Below are 14372 nucleotides of genomic sequence, written 5' to 3'. Positions count from 1 at the left end.
AAAAGGGAGAGAAGAAAACATAGTAGGTGAATATGGATTGGGGGTAAGAAACGAAAGAGGACGCCGCCTGGTAGAATTTTGCACAGAGCACAACATAATCATAACTAACACTTGGTTTAAGAATCATGAAAGAAGGTTGTATACATGGAAGAACCCTGGAGATACTAAAAGGTATCAGATAGATTATATAATGGTAAGACAGAGATTTAGGAACCAGGTTTTAAATTGTAAGACATTTCCAGGGGCAGATGTGGATTCTGACCACAATCTATTGGTTATGAACTGCAGATTGAAACTGAAGAAACTGCAAAAAGGTGGGAATTTAAGGAGATGGGACCTGGATAAACTAAAAGAACCAGAGGTTGTACAGAGATTCAGGGAGAGCATAAGGGAGCAATTGACAGGAATGGGGGAAATAAATACAGTAGAAGAAGAATGGGTAGCTTTGAGGGATGAAGTAGCGAAGGCAGCAGAGGATCAAGTAGGTAAAAAGACGAGGGCTAGTAGAAATCCTTGGGTAACAGAAGAAATATTGAATTTAATTGATGAAAGGAGAAAATATAAAAATGCAATAAATGAAGCAGGCAAAAAGGAATACAAATGTCTCAAAAATGAGATCGACAGGAAGTGCAAAATGGCTAAGCAGGGATGGCTAGAGGACAAATGTAAGGATGTAGAGGCCTATCTCACTAGGGGTAAGATAGATACTGCCTACAGGAAAATTAAAGAGACCTTTGGAGATAAGAGAACGACTTGTATAAATATCAAGAGCTCAGATGGAAACCCAGTTCTAAGCAAAGAAGGGAAAGCAGAAAGGTGGAAGGAGTATATAGAGGGTCTATACAAGGGCGATGTACTTGAGGACAATATTATGGAAATGGAAGACGATGTAGATGAAGATGAAATGGGAGTATGATACTGCGTGAAGAGTTTGACAGAGCACTGAAAGACCTGAGTCGAAACAAGGCCCCCGGAGTAGACAATATTCCATTGGAACTACTGACGGTCTTGGCAGAGCCAGTCCTGACAAAACTCTACCATCTGGTGAGCAAGATGTATGAGACAGGCGAAATACCCTCAGACTTCAAGAAGAATATAATAATTCCAATCCCAAAGAAAGCAGGTGTTGACAGATGTGAAAATTACCGAACTATCAGTTTAATAAGTCACAGCTGCAAAATACTAACACGAATTCTTTACAGACGAATGGAAAAACTAGTAGAAGCCAACCTCGCGGAAGATCAGTTTGGATTCCGTAGAAACACTGGAACACGTGAGGCAATACTGACCTTACAACTTATCTTAGAAGAAAGATTAAGGAAAGGCAAACCTACGTTTCTAGCATTTGTAGACTTAGAGAAAGCTTTTGACAATGTTGACTGGAATACTCTCTTTCAAATTCTAAAGATGGCAGGGGTAAAATACAGGGAGCGAAAGGCTATTTACAATTTGTACAGAAACCAGATGGCAGTTATATGAGTCGAGGGACATGAAAGGGAAGCAGTGGTTGGGAAGGGAGTAAGACAGGGTTGTAGCCTCTCCCCGATGTTGTTCAATCTGTATATTGAGCAGGCAGTAATGGAAACAGAAGAAAAATTCGGAGTAGGTATTAAAATTCATGGAGAAGAAATAAAAACTTTGAGGTTCGCCGATGACATTGTAATTCTGTCAGAGACAGCAAAGGACTTGGAAGAGCAGTTGAATGGAATGGACAGTGTCTTGAAAGGAGGATATAAGATGAACATCAACAAAAGCAAAACAAGGATAATGGAATGTAGTCGAATTAAGTCGGGTGATGCTGAGGGAATTAGATTAGGGAATGAGGCACTTAAAGTAGTAAAGGAGTTTTGCTATTTGGGGAGCAAAATAACTGATGATGGTCGAAGTAGAGAGGATATAAAATGTAGGCTGGCAATGGCAAGGAAAGCGTTTCTGAAGAAGAGAAATTTGTTAACATCCAGTATTGATTTAAGTGTCAGGAAGTCATTTCTGAAAGTATTCATATGGAGTGTAGCCATGTATGGAAGTGAAACATGGACGATAAATAGTTTGGACAAGAAGAGAATAGAAGCTTTCAAAATGTGGTGCTACAGAAGAATGCTGAAGATTAGATGGGTAGATCACATAACTAATGAGGAAGTATTGAATAGGATTGGGGAGAAGAGAAGTTTGTGGCACAACTTGACCAGAAGAAGGGATCGGTTGGTAGGACATGTTCCGAGGCATCAAGGGATCACCAATTTAGTATTGGAGGGCAGCGTGGAGGGTAAAAATCGTAGAGGGAGACCAAGAGATGAATACACTAAGCAGATTCAGAAAGATGTAGGTTGCAGTAGGTACTGGGAGATGAAAAAGCTTGCACAGGATAGAGTAGCATGGAGAGCTGCATCAAACCAGTCTCAGGACTGAAGACAACAACAACAACAACAACAACAACAACAACAACAACATTTATCTATGCACTTATTTGTTGTTCTAATCAGAAACATAGGTTGCATTACCTCAGGTAGGGCAGCATCTCGTTAGCACATGGATGGTCTTGTCTTCTACTTTTATTCTGCCTCATTTTAACAAAAACGACTGTCAGATTGATTTAGTTCACTGATTAATGAGTACAATGGGTTCATAAGATGAAGTCAGCCGAAGCATGAAATGACACTTTCTTCACTGAGACTTAGTGAGTTGGCGCAGTGGTTAGCACACTGGACTTGCATTCAAGATGATCATTCAAATCTCCATCCAGACATAGGTTTCTCACAATTTAGGGAAATCACTTTAGGTAAATGACAGGATAGAAAACAACTAATTTTCTTTCCAATTGTTCACAAATCTGACCCTGTGCTCCATCTCTGATTACGTCATTGTAGATGGGACATCAAACACTAATCTTCCCTCCTTCCCTCCTGCCTTTGTCCGCTTAATAGTGGGACTTAATTTCTTCTTCTGTTCATCTTGTAATGCAATTGACCTTTCAACAAACTGTTAGTTTAATGTTACTATAAATGCAACAGATATATGATACTTTCTTCTAAAGTCCAGTATTAATAACTCAGTAAGCTGCACATATAATGGCTTACTGATTAAGATAATTTAGTTAAGTCATAGATGTTCAAGGGAAATAAGTGACAAGAGACAGTACAGGCAGTAACCAGCTAGCATGTTACATTTATTTGAAAAGTGCCCCAGGTGTGTAGTGAGAGAAATGGAAAAGGAGCTGGCATAGTAGTATGAGGTGGAACTATCTTCAATGAACTTTTTTGCTATTTGTAAAATTCCATATAATTGTCATAGGTAAATCATTGGTGGTGACTGAGCATGCAGACAGATCAGATAAGTATGACTTAAGCCTTTACCTTATCTGTGTGTGGATATGCATCATGCACAATTCATCTGCTAGTGAGTGATTGTCTATCATTAGGGTATGAAAAATTTTTCTGTCTAGTTATTTCCATTGTTCTAATACCAAACATGAGCTTCACTGAGTATAAAAAGAGGTAATTCTAAATTATGCAGATTTAATTATACAATGAAAAATGTAATAAATTTTTCTCTCAAAAGAATATGAAGTAATAAGATAAAAGTAATTTGAATACATTGTGGAACAGTATGGTGGCATTGCTAACCAACCATCTCCTCTATTTGATGAAATGTAAAAATATGTGACAAATATCGAGAGAGAGAGAGAGAGAGAGAGAGAGAGAGAGAGAGAGAGAGAGGGTGTGTGTGTGTGTGTGTGTGTGTGTGTGTGTGTGTGTGTGTGTGTTCGTATTTTGGAAAACAATAATCTAAGCTTTTTAAAAATTTTCAGGGGCAAACAATTGATTCAGAACATTTATCTGAATACACAGAAGAAGAGATGGAAGTTAGCTTCATTCAGTCTAGGATAAAAGGGTTTGCAAAATGTGACATAAAATATTTTATTCCATTTTTCACTCGGAGATTCACTCAACAGGTAATTGCTTTTACATTATTCTTATTCTGCTATTGTAAACTCTTAATAGTACCTGTATGTGTTGTACTAAGTTGATTTAACATAGCACAGACAATAACAAACTGTGTGGAGGTCGACAAAGCGACATACTGTGGATGTTAGTCTTCATCTGTATCCACTATTCTGTATACATTCAATCACTGTTATTTATTGAAGGACAGATCATACATTGTACTACTCTCTCTCTCTCTCTCTCTCTCTCTCTCTCTCTCTCTCTCTCTCTCTCTCTCTCTCTCTCTCTCTCCCCCCCCCCCCCCTCCCTCCCCTCTTTTCTTGTCCCGTGTGAAAATGGGATGGTTTAAGAATCAGTGATTGTATGCCGCTGTATGTGTCCTAACCTAACTAATTGTCTCCATACAAGATATATAATAGAGCCTACAAAATGAAACAATGGAAAATCCTCGATGGAAAAATAACACACGACCACATTCTCAGGCAGTGACTTAGTGACTTCAGCTGCCACAGACTGTGGTGAGTTGTGTGTGTGTGTGTGTGTGTGTGTGTGTGTGTGTGTGTGTGTGCCAAAAATAGAGACACACACAAAGGCCTTATTGGCCATAAGCTTATTTTGTGACACTCTTTTTGTTGTGCCTGTCTGTGACTCAGCCTCTCCACTATCGCAATTACGGGCAGCATGGGGTTCACGCCTGAGCCTCAGGACGTGCGCTAGCAGCGCATGTCGGGTGTTTCAAGCGTCAACTTCGTGTCTCAGTGTATTGGGATGTAATGGGAATATTGCGATGCAATCGACGCCATTGTGTATGTGCTTTGTCATGCTATGGATTGCTGAAGAAAAAATATAGGAGGTCCATTTAGAAAACATAAGTTTGTGTTAAAAAACACACATGCTTTCGTTTTAGAATGTTTCCAAATATGTACATTCATGGGCCCCAGCCCTACATTGATACTGGTGAAAGTCGTTTTCCAATAGCTGTTATTGTTCCAGAGATATTTTGGGTGGACAAGATAGCTGGGACACCCTAGTAGTGAGTAGCAACTATCCTTTTCAGAATATTGTAGAGCCAACAAAAATATTCTATAGGCTATCTCAACTACCATTTGTCTAAATTCAATCAACAAACTTTAATGCGAAGAACAGTCTTTTGTTCAAAGATTCTGTTGTAAATTTTCCAATAATAATCATTACTAGTAATCTGAAAAATTCACTTTTTGTGATAAATGCAAATATAGTTGTGGACTCTGTCACAAAATGTAAAATTACCAAATAAAACCTACTTCATAGAGAAATGTATGCAGACAAACTATTTCAACAAAGATAGTCTGAAATAGCTTTATTTTCTGTATATAAGTATCAAAAATGTAATCAATTTATAGTTACTGGTATTGCACATCATCTGGTGCAGCCCACGTTGGAAAGATAATGTGCACAAGAATGTGTTTGCAGAAAAAAAGTGCACATATACAACAGTGGGTCAGTGTGTTTTATGCTTTGGTGCCAAGTCAGTTGTATCCAGCTGAATAATCTCCACCAAATGTAACATAAGACTCTGCCATGGGACCTAGTGTCTTAGTATAAAGAAACATGTACTTTTGTCTGATTTCTGAAGTTCAGAAGTTAGTATAATGTGGATGCTTTTAAAATGGCAGGTTTAGGTGTTGAGTGTTTTGAATTTAAGTGCATCTAATACTGGTGGAGGTCGGACCTCAATTACCATGTTTGACAGAGCCAACCTTAGCAAGCTGTTACATGGCAGCCATTACTGAAAGCTTTCTGTTGTGCATTGATCATTGTCTTCCACTTTTGAAATGAGTAAAGAGACTAATTCTGGTCCATCACAGAGTTCTGTTATGATTGTTAAACACCAGAAAGGATCTGCGATTCCTATGACTGTTTGACAATTTTCTTTTGCAGAAACATACAACACAAGTGAAGACTGTCTATCTTATGAGAGGGGGTAGGGCATGTTTCTCCTCACTGCTCCTCCTCCTCCTCCTCCAGTGGTCATAATTCTAGTTTGTTTACACTCATGGCCAAGTGCCTGTTTATAGTGTTCACACTCAGCACTAAACTCCGGGTAACAAAACCTGTCAATCTTTGGTCACACCAAAAGTCTTCCCCTAACATGTGAATAGACTAATTTAAGTTCTACTTCCATGTAAGTACCTTATTGGTTGTATAAGTAGTGTTGTTGAGTATGGGTTGGAATGTTATGAATGCCCATGAAAGGAAGATATCAATGTTCTGCAATTTTTTTAATTATTGATTTGGGCAGGAAAAGAAAAAAAATGAAAAAAAAACCACTTTAAATCAACAAAGCAATCTGTTCACCTGCACAAGAATGCTGCTGCTTCTCAGCAGAATAAAATAGAGCAAAAAGAAAGAGAAAAAAAACCACTTTGGAAAAAAAAAAAATTATTGAAGTTTCTGCAAAAGTAAACATCCAGTCACATAGTTCCTGATCACCACACTTCATAAAAAAAGAAAGAAAAGTAACACAGTTTCAGGCACATAGCTTGAAAACCTTTTAAATATACATCTAATCATTAAAAAAAAATGAATTTTCCAAAAATACCGGCCCTGTTACATCTTCCAGGAATGCCCAATAAACCAGTGTTTCCACTTACATACTGTAGATGTTACCTCTTTGGACTTTTTCAATAGCACTGACTCCAGAGGTATAATACTTACGCCTGGGGATCCAGCCTTTTAGCTTACCTGAGCCACACTGAAAGATGAGTATTGGGCTGCACATAATATACTTAACACTAACAATAACCAGAAAAAAAGGCTGGTCAGAGATATATAGTTACGACATTTAAGTAAGTTAGAGTTTATTAATTTATGATTCTTTATTCTAAACAAGCAAGATGCAATTAATTTGGCATTTTATTTATGAGATTTCATTAATAATTTTACATGTAAGTAATTACAAATCATAGAAGTATTGCTATTTTCAAGGCGTTCCCAACTTGTTTGTCTGAGATTTTGCTTCTGTTTGTACTCTTTGTGTGCTTTACTCCTAAAAATAACTCTTCACACATGTATGTGCTTCCAAAAAAAAAAAGATGACATGTGTAACACATGACTTGGCAGTGAGGGATATATTGTTTGTAAAAGGTATCACTTAAATACAAAAATTTTGAGTATTTTTTGAAAAATGTTGAAATAATTTTTTTTCTTGCATCAAGTCTAAAAGTATGACAGTGTATTTCATCCCATCTTTATGATAATGTTTCAATTTATCATAGCTTGACTAAATGGATTTATTTTTGTTACCAGTTGTGTGAGAAATGTTCACTTCTTGGGCCAGATTAATACTTGCTTTGGGTTGCATGCAGCCCATGGGCCGTAGCTTGGACACACCTGACTTAAACTTTAATAAAGCTAAATGTAATTTTCCCCTCTTGCTTTGCAGTTACTGCTATTTATTGAGGTGCAATCCAATATGTGGAATTATTTTCAAATAGTTCTGTATTTCCATATATCAGTGCTGACAGTTTCCTGTATGTGTGCATTCATGCATATTAAAGGGGAGAGAATGGCTGGCTAAAACTTATTACCAGGATGCAAAATTTCAAGTACTGCCCGAAGGCACATGTACGCAGTTGACCAAAATTGAAACAGCACATAGGTGGTATGCAACAAATCTCAAATTGGCGACAAGTGTTCTACATGCTTGTATATGCAAATAAGTAGCATTCCAAAACTACCACACAAAGTAGGGCAAAGTAACATCATCTGCACTCGTTCTGTAAATAAAAATTATGCAGTAGGTTTCTGATTCAAAAATCACATTTTATGTTGGCAGGTTGTGACAAGACCATGTTACGTTTCATGTAAGAAAGAGTAACGTCTACCAGCATGGTGGCAAGACCACACCCCTACTGAGACATCAATTCATTGCTGCTTGCATTGATCAGGATACCACTAGTGCCATATGAGTAGGGAATCAATGTATTCAAGGGACCATACAGGGTCTCAGTGGCCCTCATGACTAGTGCCAGAGAGAAGGGACACATCGTTACTCAGCTGTGCAGGTCACTCTTTAAGAATATTTCTACCACTTTATCGCTCACGTGTTTGCCCAATATTATTCAGACTTCATTTTTACTTTTGCCTGTTCCATTGAAATCAGTTTGAAATTTTCCTCAGTCCACCTTTACATAGTCTCTTTTCATTTTATTACTTGTACTCAGCATATATTTACAACATCTTTCTATAATCATGCTTAATTCAGCAGTACATTCCATCATAGTATCAATAATGCAGATAGCAATATGCACTTTTTTGTAATGACAGAATGCTGCACATTTTGCCATCATTTAAGAAGTACACACTAGCATTTATCGCATCCATATTCTTGCTTTAGGGAATGTGATGGCCTTTTCAATCTTCCTTTTCATATAGTGTCTCTTAATTAGTATAAAATTTGGCTTTCAATTTTACAGTTGATTACTTTCTGAAAACTTGCTGTAGCAATCCTTGGACACCTAGTCTTGCAATTGACCAGTTTTGTGTGTCTCGGATGCATGCCCCAACAACATGCACCACAGCCCTGAATCTCACCCCTGAATATGTTTGAGAATCTCCCGATTTGAATTTGATAACCGAGTTTTCTTTTTCCTCCAGCCTTGATCCACAGAAGGTATTTTATTTCCCTCCTGCCATCTGATAGCTTTTAGCCACTCAACCGATGAGCTTTCCCGTTTCTGCCAACCAGTGGATGCACAGTCTAATGATCAGGCTTTGCTGACATCATGAATCATTTGCAAGTAATAAAGAAAATTGTAGAATGGAACAATTACCACTTTACCTTGAATAAATGAGGCATTGTTTCAATCTCACAGCCAGCAGTGGCTACCCCTCCTCCCTCCCCCCCCCCCCCCCGCGTCCATCCACACTCTCGCCCTCCCCCTCTCCACCAACCCCTCCTCCTCCTCTTCTCACGCCAATCACTGCCCCCTCCTCCTCTCCTACTTCTCCCATCCCCCCCTCGTGCGCACCCACTCCCGCTCCCCGTGCGCACCCACTCCTGCCCCCCCCCCCCGTGCGCACCCCTCATCCTCCTCCCGCCCTCCCCCATTCTTCCCCCTCCACCTCACCCTCCCTTTACCTCCCTCCCCACTCTTCCCTGCCCCACTCTCCCTCCCTCCCTCCCTGTCTCCTCCCACCCCACATACCTGCCCCCTCCCCATCCTTCCCTCCCTGCCCCCTCCCTACATGCCCCCTCCCCATCCTTCCCTCCCTGCCCCCTCCCTACATGCCCCTTCCCCATCCTTCCCTCCCTGCCCCCTCCCCACCCTTCCCTCTCTGCCCCCTCTCCACCCCTCCCGCCCTGCCCCCTCCCCACCCCACCCCCACCCACCCCTCCTCACCCACCCCTCCCCACACCCTCCCCACCCCTCCCACCCTTCCCCTTCCTGTGCCCTTACCACCCTCCCCCTACCTGTGCCCCTCCCACCCTTCCCCTCCATCCAACCCCTTCTCTCTACCTCACCATCTGTCCCTCTCCACACCCTCCCACTCTCCCTCTTACCGTGTGTGTGTGTGTGTGTGTGTGTGTGAAATTATTGTTATTTAGACCTTAAGTTTCTCATTTAATAATGAACTTTTTTCCACTTGGTGCAATTTATAAAAATATAGTTTGCTGTTGTCATTTTTATTTTGCTTGCTATTCTGCTAAAGCAAGAATACCTACAAACACTTTTTGTAGCATAGTTTATGTATTAATGAACTCAACAATTTCCAGGAGCTGAAGGACTGCAAAAGTCAAATGACAGATTTAACAAATCAGTGGTATCAAGCAATTCGTATATCGCCCACAGAAACAGATGATGAATCTACTACGGCATCACGGCAGTAAAATTTCCTGTATAATGCCATCATAATTGTATTTCTTGTATATATAAAACAGAAATTCCAGTACAGGAGCAGATTTTTATTTAGCAGAAACTGATAGGCATTGAACAGTGTGTGCAATGAGAGAGTAAAGTTGTCACTGTTTTCCCGAGTTCTATGAATTACTTTCTTTGTTTTTCACGTTGTCAGAGTAGAACTTGGTCTCACCTGAACACAGTTTTCTGAAACTGAATAGACTTTTCAGTACTCCTCTATTGTAAGTTCTTTTTTGTGATTTTTGATAGTTACCAGAAAGTGAATGTTTTTTGTGTTGTTCAGTGTTTTATTTATATATGTGTGACTGAAATGCTTAAGGTAAAATTTCTGTCTATGGTGTTATATATGGATTCTGCATCTTGTTTTATAATACATCACTAATTGCAGAAAGTGATACCATTAATTTGGTTCAGATCATACAAGGAAATTCCTTTTCTGGATGTGTAACAAATCTGCTCCCACTTGTTTTCGAAAATCTCATTATTTATTTTCTTTTGTGTGACAAGATTTACAAATCTGTGTGGATGAAATATTACTATGAATCTTTCTAGAAAATAAACTGAAGTAAACGACATTGTTAAAGCTCAAACAATAGTGCTAAAATGTGGGAACCATTCAGTGTACAGTATCTTCATCTTTTTACTTTCCACATTTTTTGCTAAACAGATGTCTCACAATCTGATTCATCTCTTTGACACTTGAGAGTAAACTCAAAAAAAAAAAAAACTGAAGAGCATTACTGACCACAAATAAATTTTCTCCAGTTCTTAGTAAACATCTCTTTGAAAATTCAGTCTAAACCACTGTCTTTCCAGTAAATTAATTTCTGTAACTAAACCAACCAAACAAAATATCCCTTTTGTTTAACCAGCCACATACAACTTTCATTGATTGTGGGCTCACTTGTAATTGTGTTCCAAATGGATCATTACATGAAGTCAAAAAATCAAACAATGGAAAGTCCAGGGCAGGAAAATAAGTATGTGGAAAGGATAGATTGCTAGTCACCACATAGAGGAGGTATTGAGTCAGACAGGCACAATACAATAGAATGCTAGAAATATTCTAGCATCTTTTTTCACTTGCCTGTCTGACTCAGTGCTACCTCTATGTGATGAGTAGGAATCTATCCTTTCCACATTGCTATTACTATCTAAAAAGCATAGTTGTATTTACATTTTTGAAAGACAGATAGCTCAATCTTCAGAAATGTTACTGTGCCACAAAGAGTGCTTCAGATCAGAGAGACAGATATTTGTTTTCAAATACTTCAGCAGAACAACAAGCTCAGATTGAAACTACTACGCAAACACTGAAATTAAGATGGTGCACAGGCATAATATTTACAGCAAAAATTCTGTGATTGACATGTTTACATCAGACATGTTAAATTTCTTACAATAAGTGTCACTTAGGTATAAAACATGATTGCAGTATTTATGAACATGTGTTTTTGTAAGAACCTTATGCAGTACTTAAAAGAATATTTATGTTTATCTAGGTCTAGTAGTTTTAAGAAAAGCAGAGAGACATGTTGGAATTTAGCAATATTTGCTACAACAAAAGTGTGATATGAAAGATCTGTACAATCTTCTTGCTTCTGTAGAGTGTAGCTATTTTCATATGTGAAGTGTGCAGTCATTTTTAGTACTGTAAATGTATTGAGTTTTGTAATTGCTTTGTAGGAAGTGGGCAAGGAAGCACACCTTTAATAGATTACTGCAGGTATTTTATTAATTATAGTGCCTATAATTCAGTCTGTGATGTCTTGTGCGCACATATTAATATGAGAAGCTAAATGTGAATCGAGGGACCATGATTTCAACTTTATTACCTTTTCTTAAAATAAGTAAATGGATTATCAAACTGTTATATGTAACTATATGCAAATGTTGTTGTTTCTATGTCAACATATTGGCCAAAGTATAAGTAAATGTTATCAAAACAAAATTCGCTGTCAAGTCTAATACCATGAAATTAAACTATATACTATTGTATCTCAGGCTGCTGCTTAGTGTCATTTGCTAGGTGACTAAATTATATCTGTGTGAACATATACAAATTTATTTGATAATAAAGTAAATAATTAATTAAAAATACATAGAAGATATAGAAAATAAGTAGACAAAATATTATCCCTTCACTTTTCCATTACCACTCAGTATTTCAGTCTAAAGCAAAAGACTTCAGGCTTGTAGTGTGTAACCCCTTCGGTGGATATTCTCTCTCTCTCTCTCTCTCTCTCTCTCTCTCACTCACTCACTCACTCACTCACTCACTCACTCTCTTTCTCTTTTGTTCCCTGGAATCCAGTATGATGATCTGGACTTCCACTGCCAATGTAATGTTATGTTTTATCATTTATCCAGAACAATTTTCTTCCTACCGGTAGAAGTAGCCATAGTGCAAACAGTAATCTGAAACATTCATGAACTTTTGAAATCAAGAGTTTTTCTTTCTGTAGATGTATGTAAATAGAGCAACATGGAAATGTACATAAAATAGAAAAAGGTAATGGGAGAAAGGATAAGTCACCGTGGCAACAAGAAGAGTTAGCAGGTAGTAAGATGATTTGTTGCCTCTTTTTGTAGCTCCATATTTACAGTTTTTTTAACTCAAACTTATCATAAATAGTTGAAAGAATTTATTAGGTAAATAGTACATATGGTTCGTATTAGAAACCCACCTCAATTTACAACTGAATAAGTTTTGGGAAATGACAAAGAAGTAATCAAATTGTTTCCCAGAATAGTAGTCACCAAAAATTTTCTCAAATGGTGTAATTAACTGAACTTCATAGGGTAAGACCAAAGTAGCAGGCTGTTTGTCACACTGCAATAAATAATTTCTTTGTATCCGATTTTCAGTACTTACTTATTTTGTCAGTGCTGTAACTCCTATTCAACCACTATCACTTCCTCCTCAAGAACATGAGCATTCAGCTTGTATTATGTGGAGCAATAGTTGCACAGTTCACCCAAGACAGGATAATGAACTGTTACCTCACCATGCCTTTCCTCATTATTTCTGTTACTATTCAAAATGAGTTGTGCCCTAGAGATCATTCATTCCTGAGATTAATTGTATCAAAGGAAAATTCAATCGAAACCTTCAACATTTGAAATGTATAGTACTGCATATTGATACATATGAAAGTGATAAACTTTCTAGCTTTTGAAACTAATAGTTCCTTTCTTGTGTAGAAGAGTTGGATAGGTCAGGAATTTTTGTTGGGGGGTCACTACCACAAAATATAAAGAATCATTTAGTCACAATATGAATTCAAAATATACTGTCATCTGATCAGTGAATAACTGTTTTGTAGAAGGTTTAAAAATTTCTGCAGTATCAACACTCATTACCTAGTATTAAACAGTGTCTATATGCTGTTATAAAGTATATCTAAAAACAAAGATGATGTAACTTACCAAACGAAAGCGCTGGCATGTTGATAGACACACAAACATACACACAAAATTCTAGCTTAAAGGGAAGGAGAGGGAAAGGCGAAAGGATGTGGGTTTTAAGGGAGAGGGTAAGGAGTCATTCCAATCCCGGGAGCGGAAAGACTTACCTTAGGGGGAAAAAAGGACAGGTATACACTCGCGCACACACACCTGTGTGTGTTTGTGTTTGTGTGTGTGTGTGTGTGTGTGTGTGTGTGTGTGTGTGTGTGTGTGTGGGCGCGCGCGCGAGTGTATACATGTCCTTTTTTTTCCCCCTAAGGTAAGTCTTTCCGCTCCCGGGATTGGAATGACTCCTTACCCTCTCCCTTAAAACCCACATACTTTTGTCTTTCCCTCTCCTTCCCTCTTCCCTGATGAAGCAACCGTTGGTTGCGAAAGCTTGAATTTTGTGTGTATGTTTGTGTGTGTATCAACATGCCAGCACTTTCGTTTGGTAAGTTACATCATCTTTGTTTTTAGATATATTTTTCCCACGTGGAATGTTTCCCTCTATTATATTCATGCTGTTATAAAATGTTATTTGACATATTCTACTTGTTCTGCTGGTCAGTGTTTCATTAATTATGGAGACACATATTATTTTATTACCATATAATGCAGAACTGTAAACATCAGTGTAAAGCTTGAGTTTATTTGTTGGTTATTACAACAAATTAATGAGTATTAATAATATTGTGAATGTTTCCTATCTGCCAAACTGTTTACAGTTAATACAACTTCTCTCTGTTGCTAAAATACAAAGAATATCAGTATTATATTTGTCGATGACTGAACAAAAGGAACTTATTTTAAATTACTGAAAATAAATGTTATTTATTTGTATTTTTGCTGACTGAAAATCAGCTCACTTCAAAGATTTGTAAAAGATTCAGCATCATCCATATATTGAGAATTCAACAAACTATTTTTTGGAAGCTAATAAATTATTCAGACCGTGATGAAATTTTGTGTTATTTCCTTCCTTATCATTGATCCTGTGTCTTCTGGAAAAAATTTTCACTGACTTATGTTCAGATATCTGCAAAGCTAGTTATGAAATGGAAATTCATTTTTATTT

The 14372-nt window shown here is 37.8% G+C and overlaps 2 protein-coding genes across 3 annotated transcripts in view; one reads left to right on the top strand and one right to left on the bottom strand.

The window, feature by feature from the left end:
* Window positions 1-13361, top strand: part of LOC124789797 (sodium/hydrogen exchanger 8) — a 46995-nt gene extending 33634 nt beyond the window's left edge. For both annotated transcript variants that reach the window (XM_047257275.1, XM_047257274.1), the window contains 2 exons: window positions 3809-3952; window positions 9703-13361. In XM_047257275.1, the coding sequence (XP_047113231.1) occupies window positions 3809-3952; window positions 9703-9816 (258 nt within the window). In that variant the 3' untranslated portion in view covers window positions 9817-13361. The remainder of the gene's footprint in view (window positions 1-3808; window positions 3953-9702) is intronic.
* Window positions 12120-14372, bottom strand: part of LOC124789080 (piggyBac transposable element-derived protein 3-like) — a 38394-nt gene continuing 36141 nt past the window's right edge. The window contains exon 3 of the mRNA XM_047256370.1: window positions 12120-12181. Within this exon, the coding sequence (XP_047112326.1) occupies window positions 12120-12181 (62 nt within the window). The remainder of the gene's footprint in view (window positions 12182-14372) is intronic.

Source organism: Schistocerca piceifrons, chromosome 3 (assembly GCF_021461385.2).
Source record: "Schistocerca piceifrons isolate TAMUIC-IGC-003096 chromosome 3, iqSchPice1.1, whole genome shotgun sequence".
Taxonomy (NCBI): Eukaryota; Metazoa; Arthropoda; class Insecta; order Orthoptera; family Acrididae; genus Schistocerca; species Schistocerca piceifrons.
The sequence above is the reverse complement of the archived record's forward strand: the minus strand, read 5'-3'. Positions and strand labels throughout refer to the sequence as shown.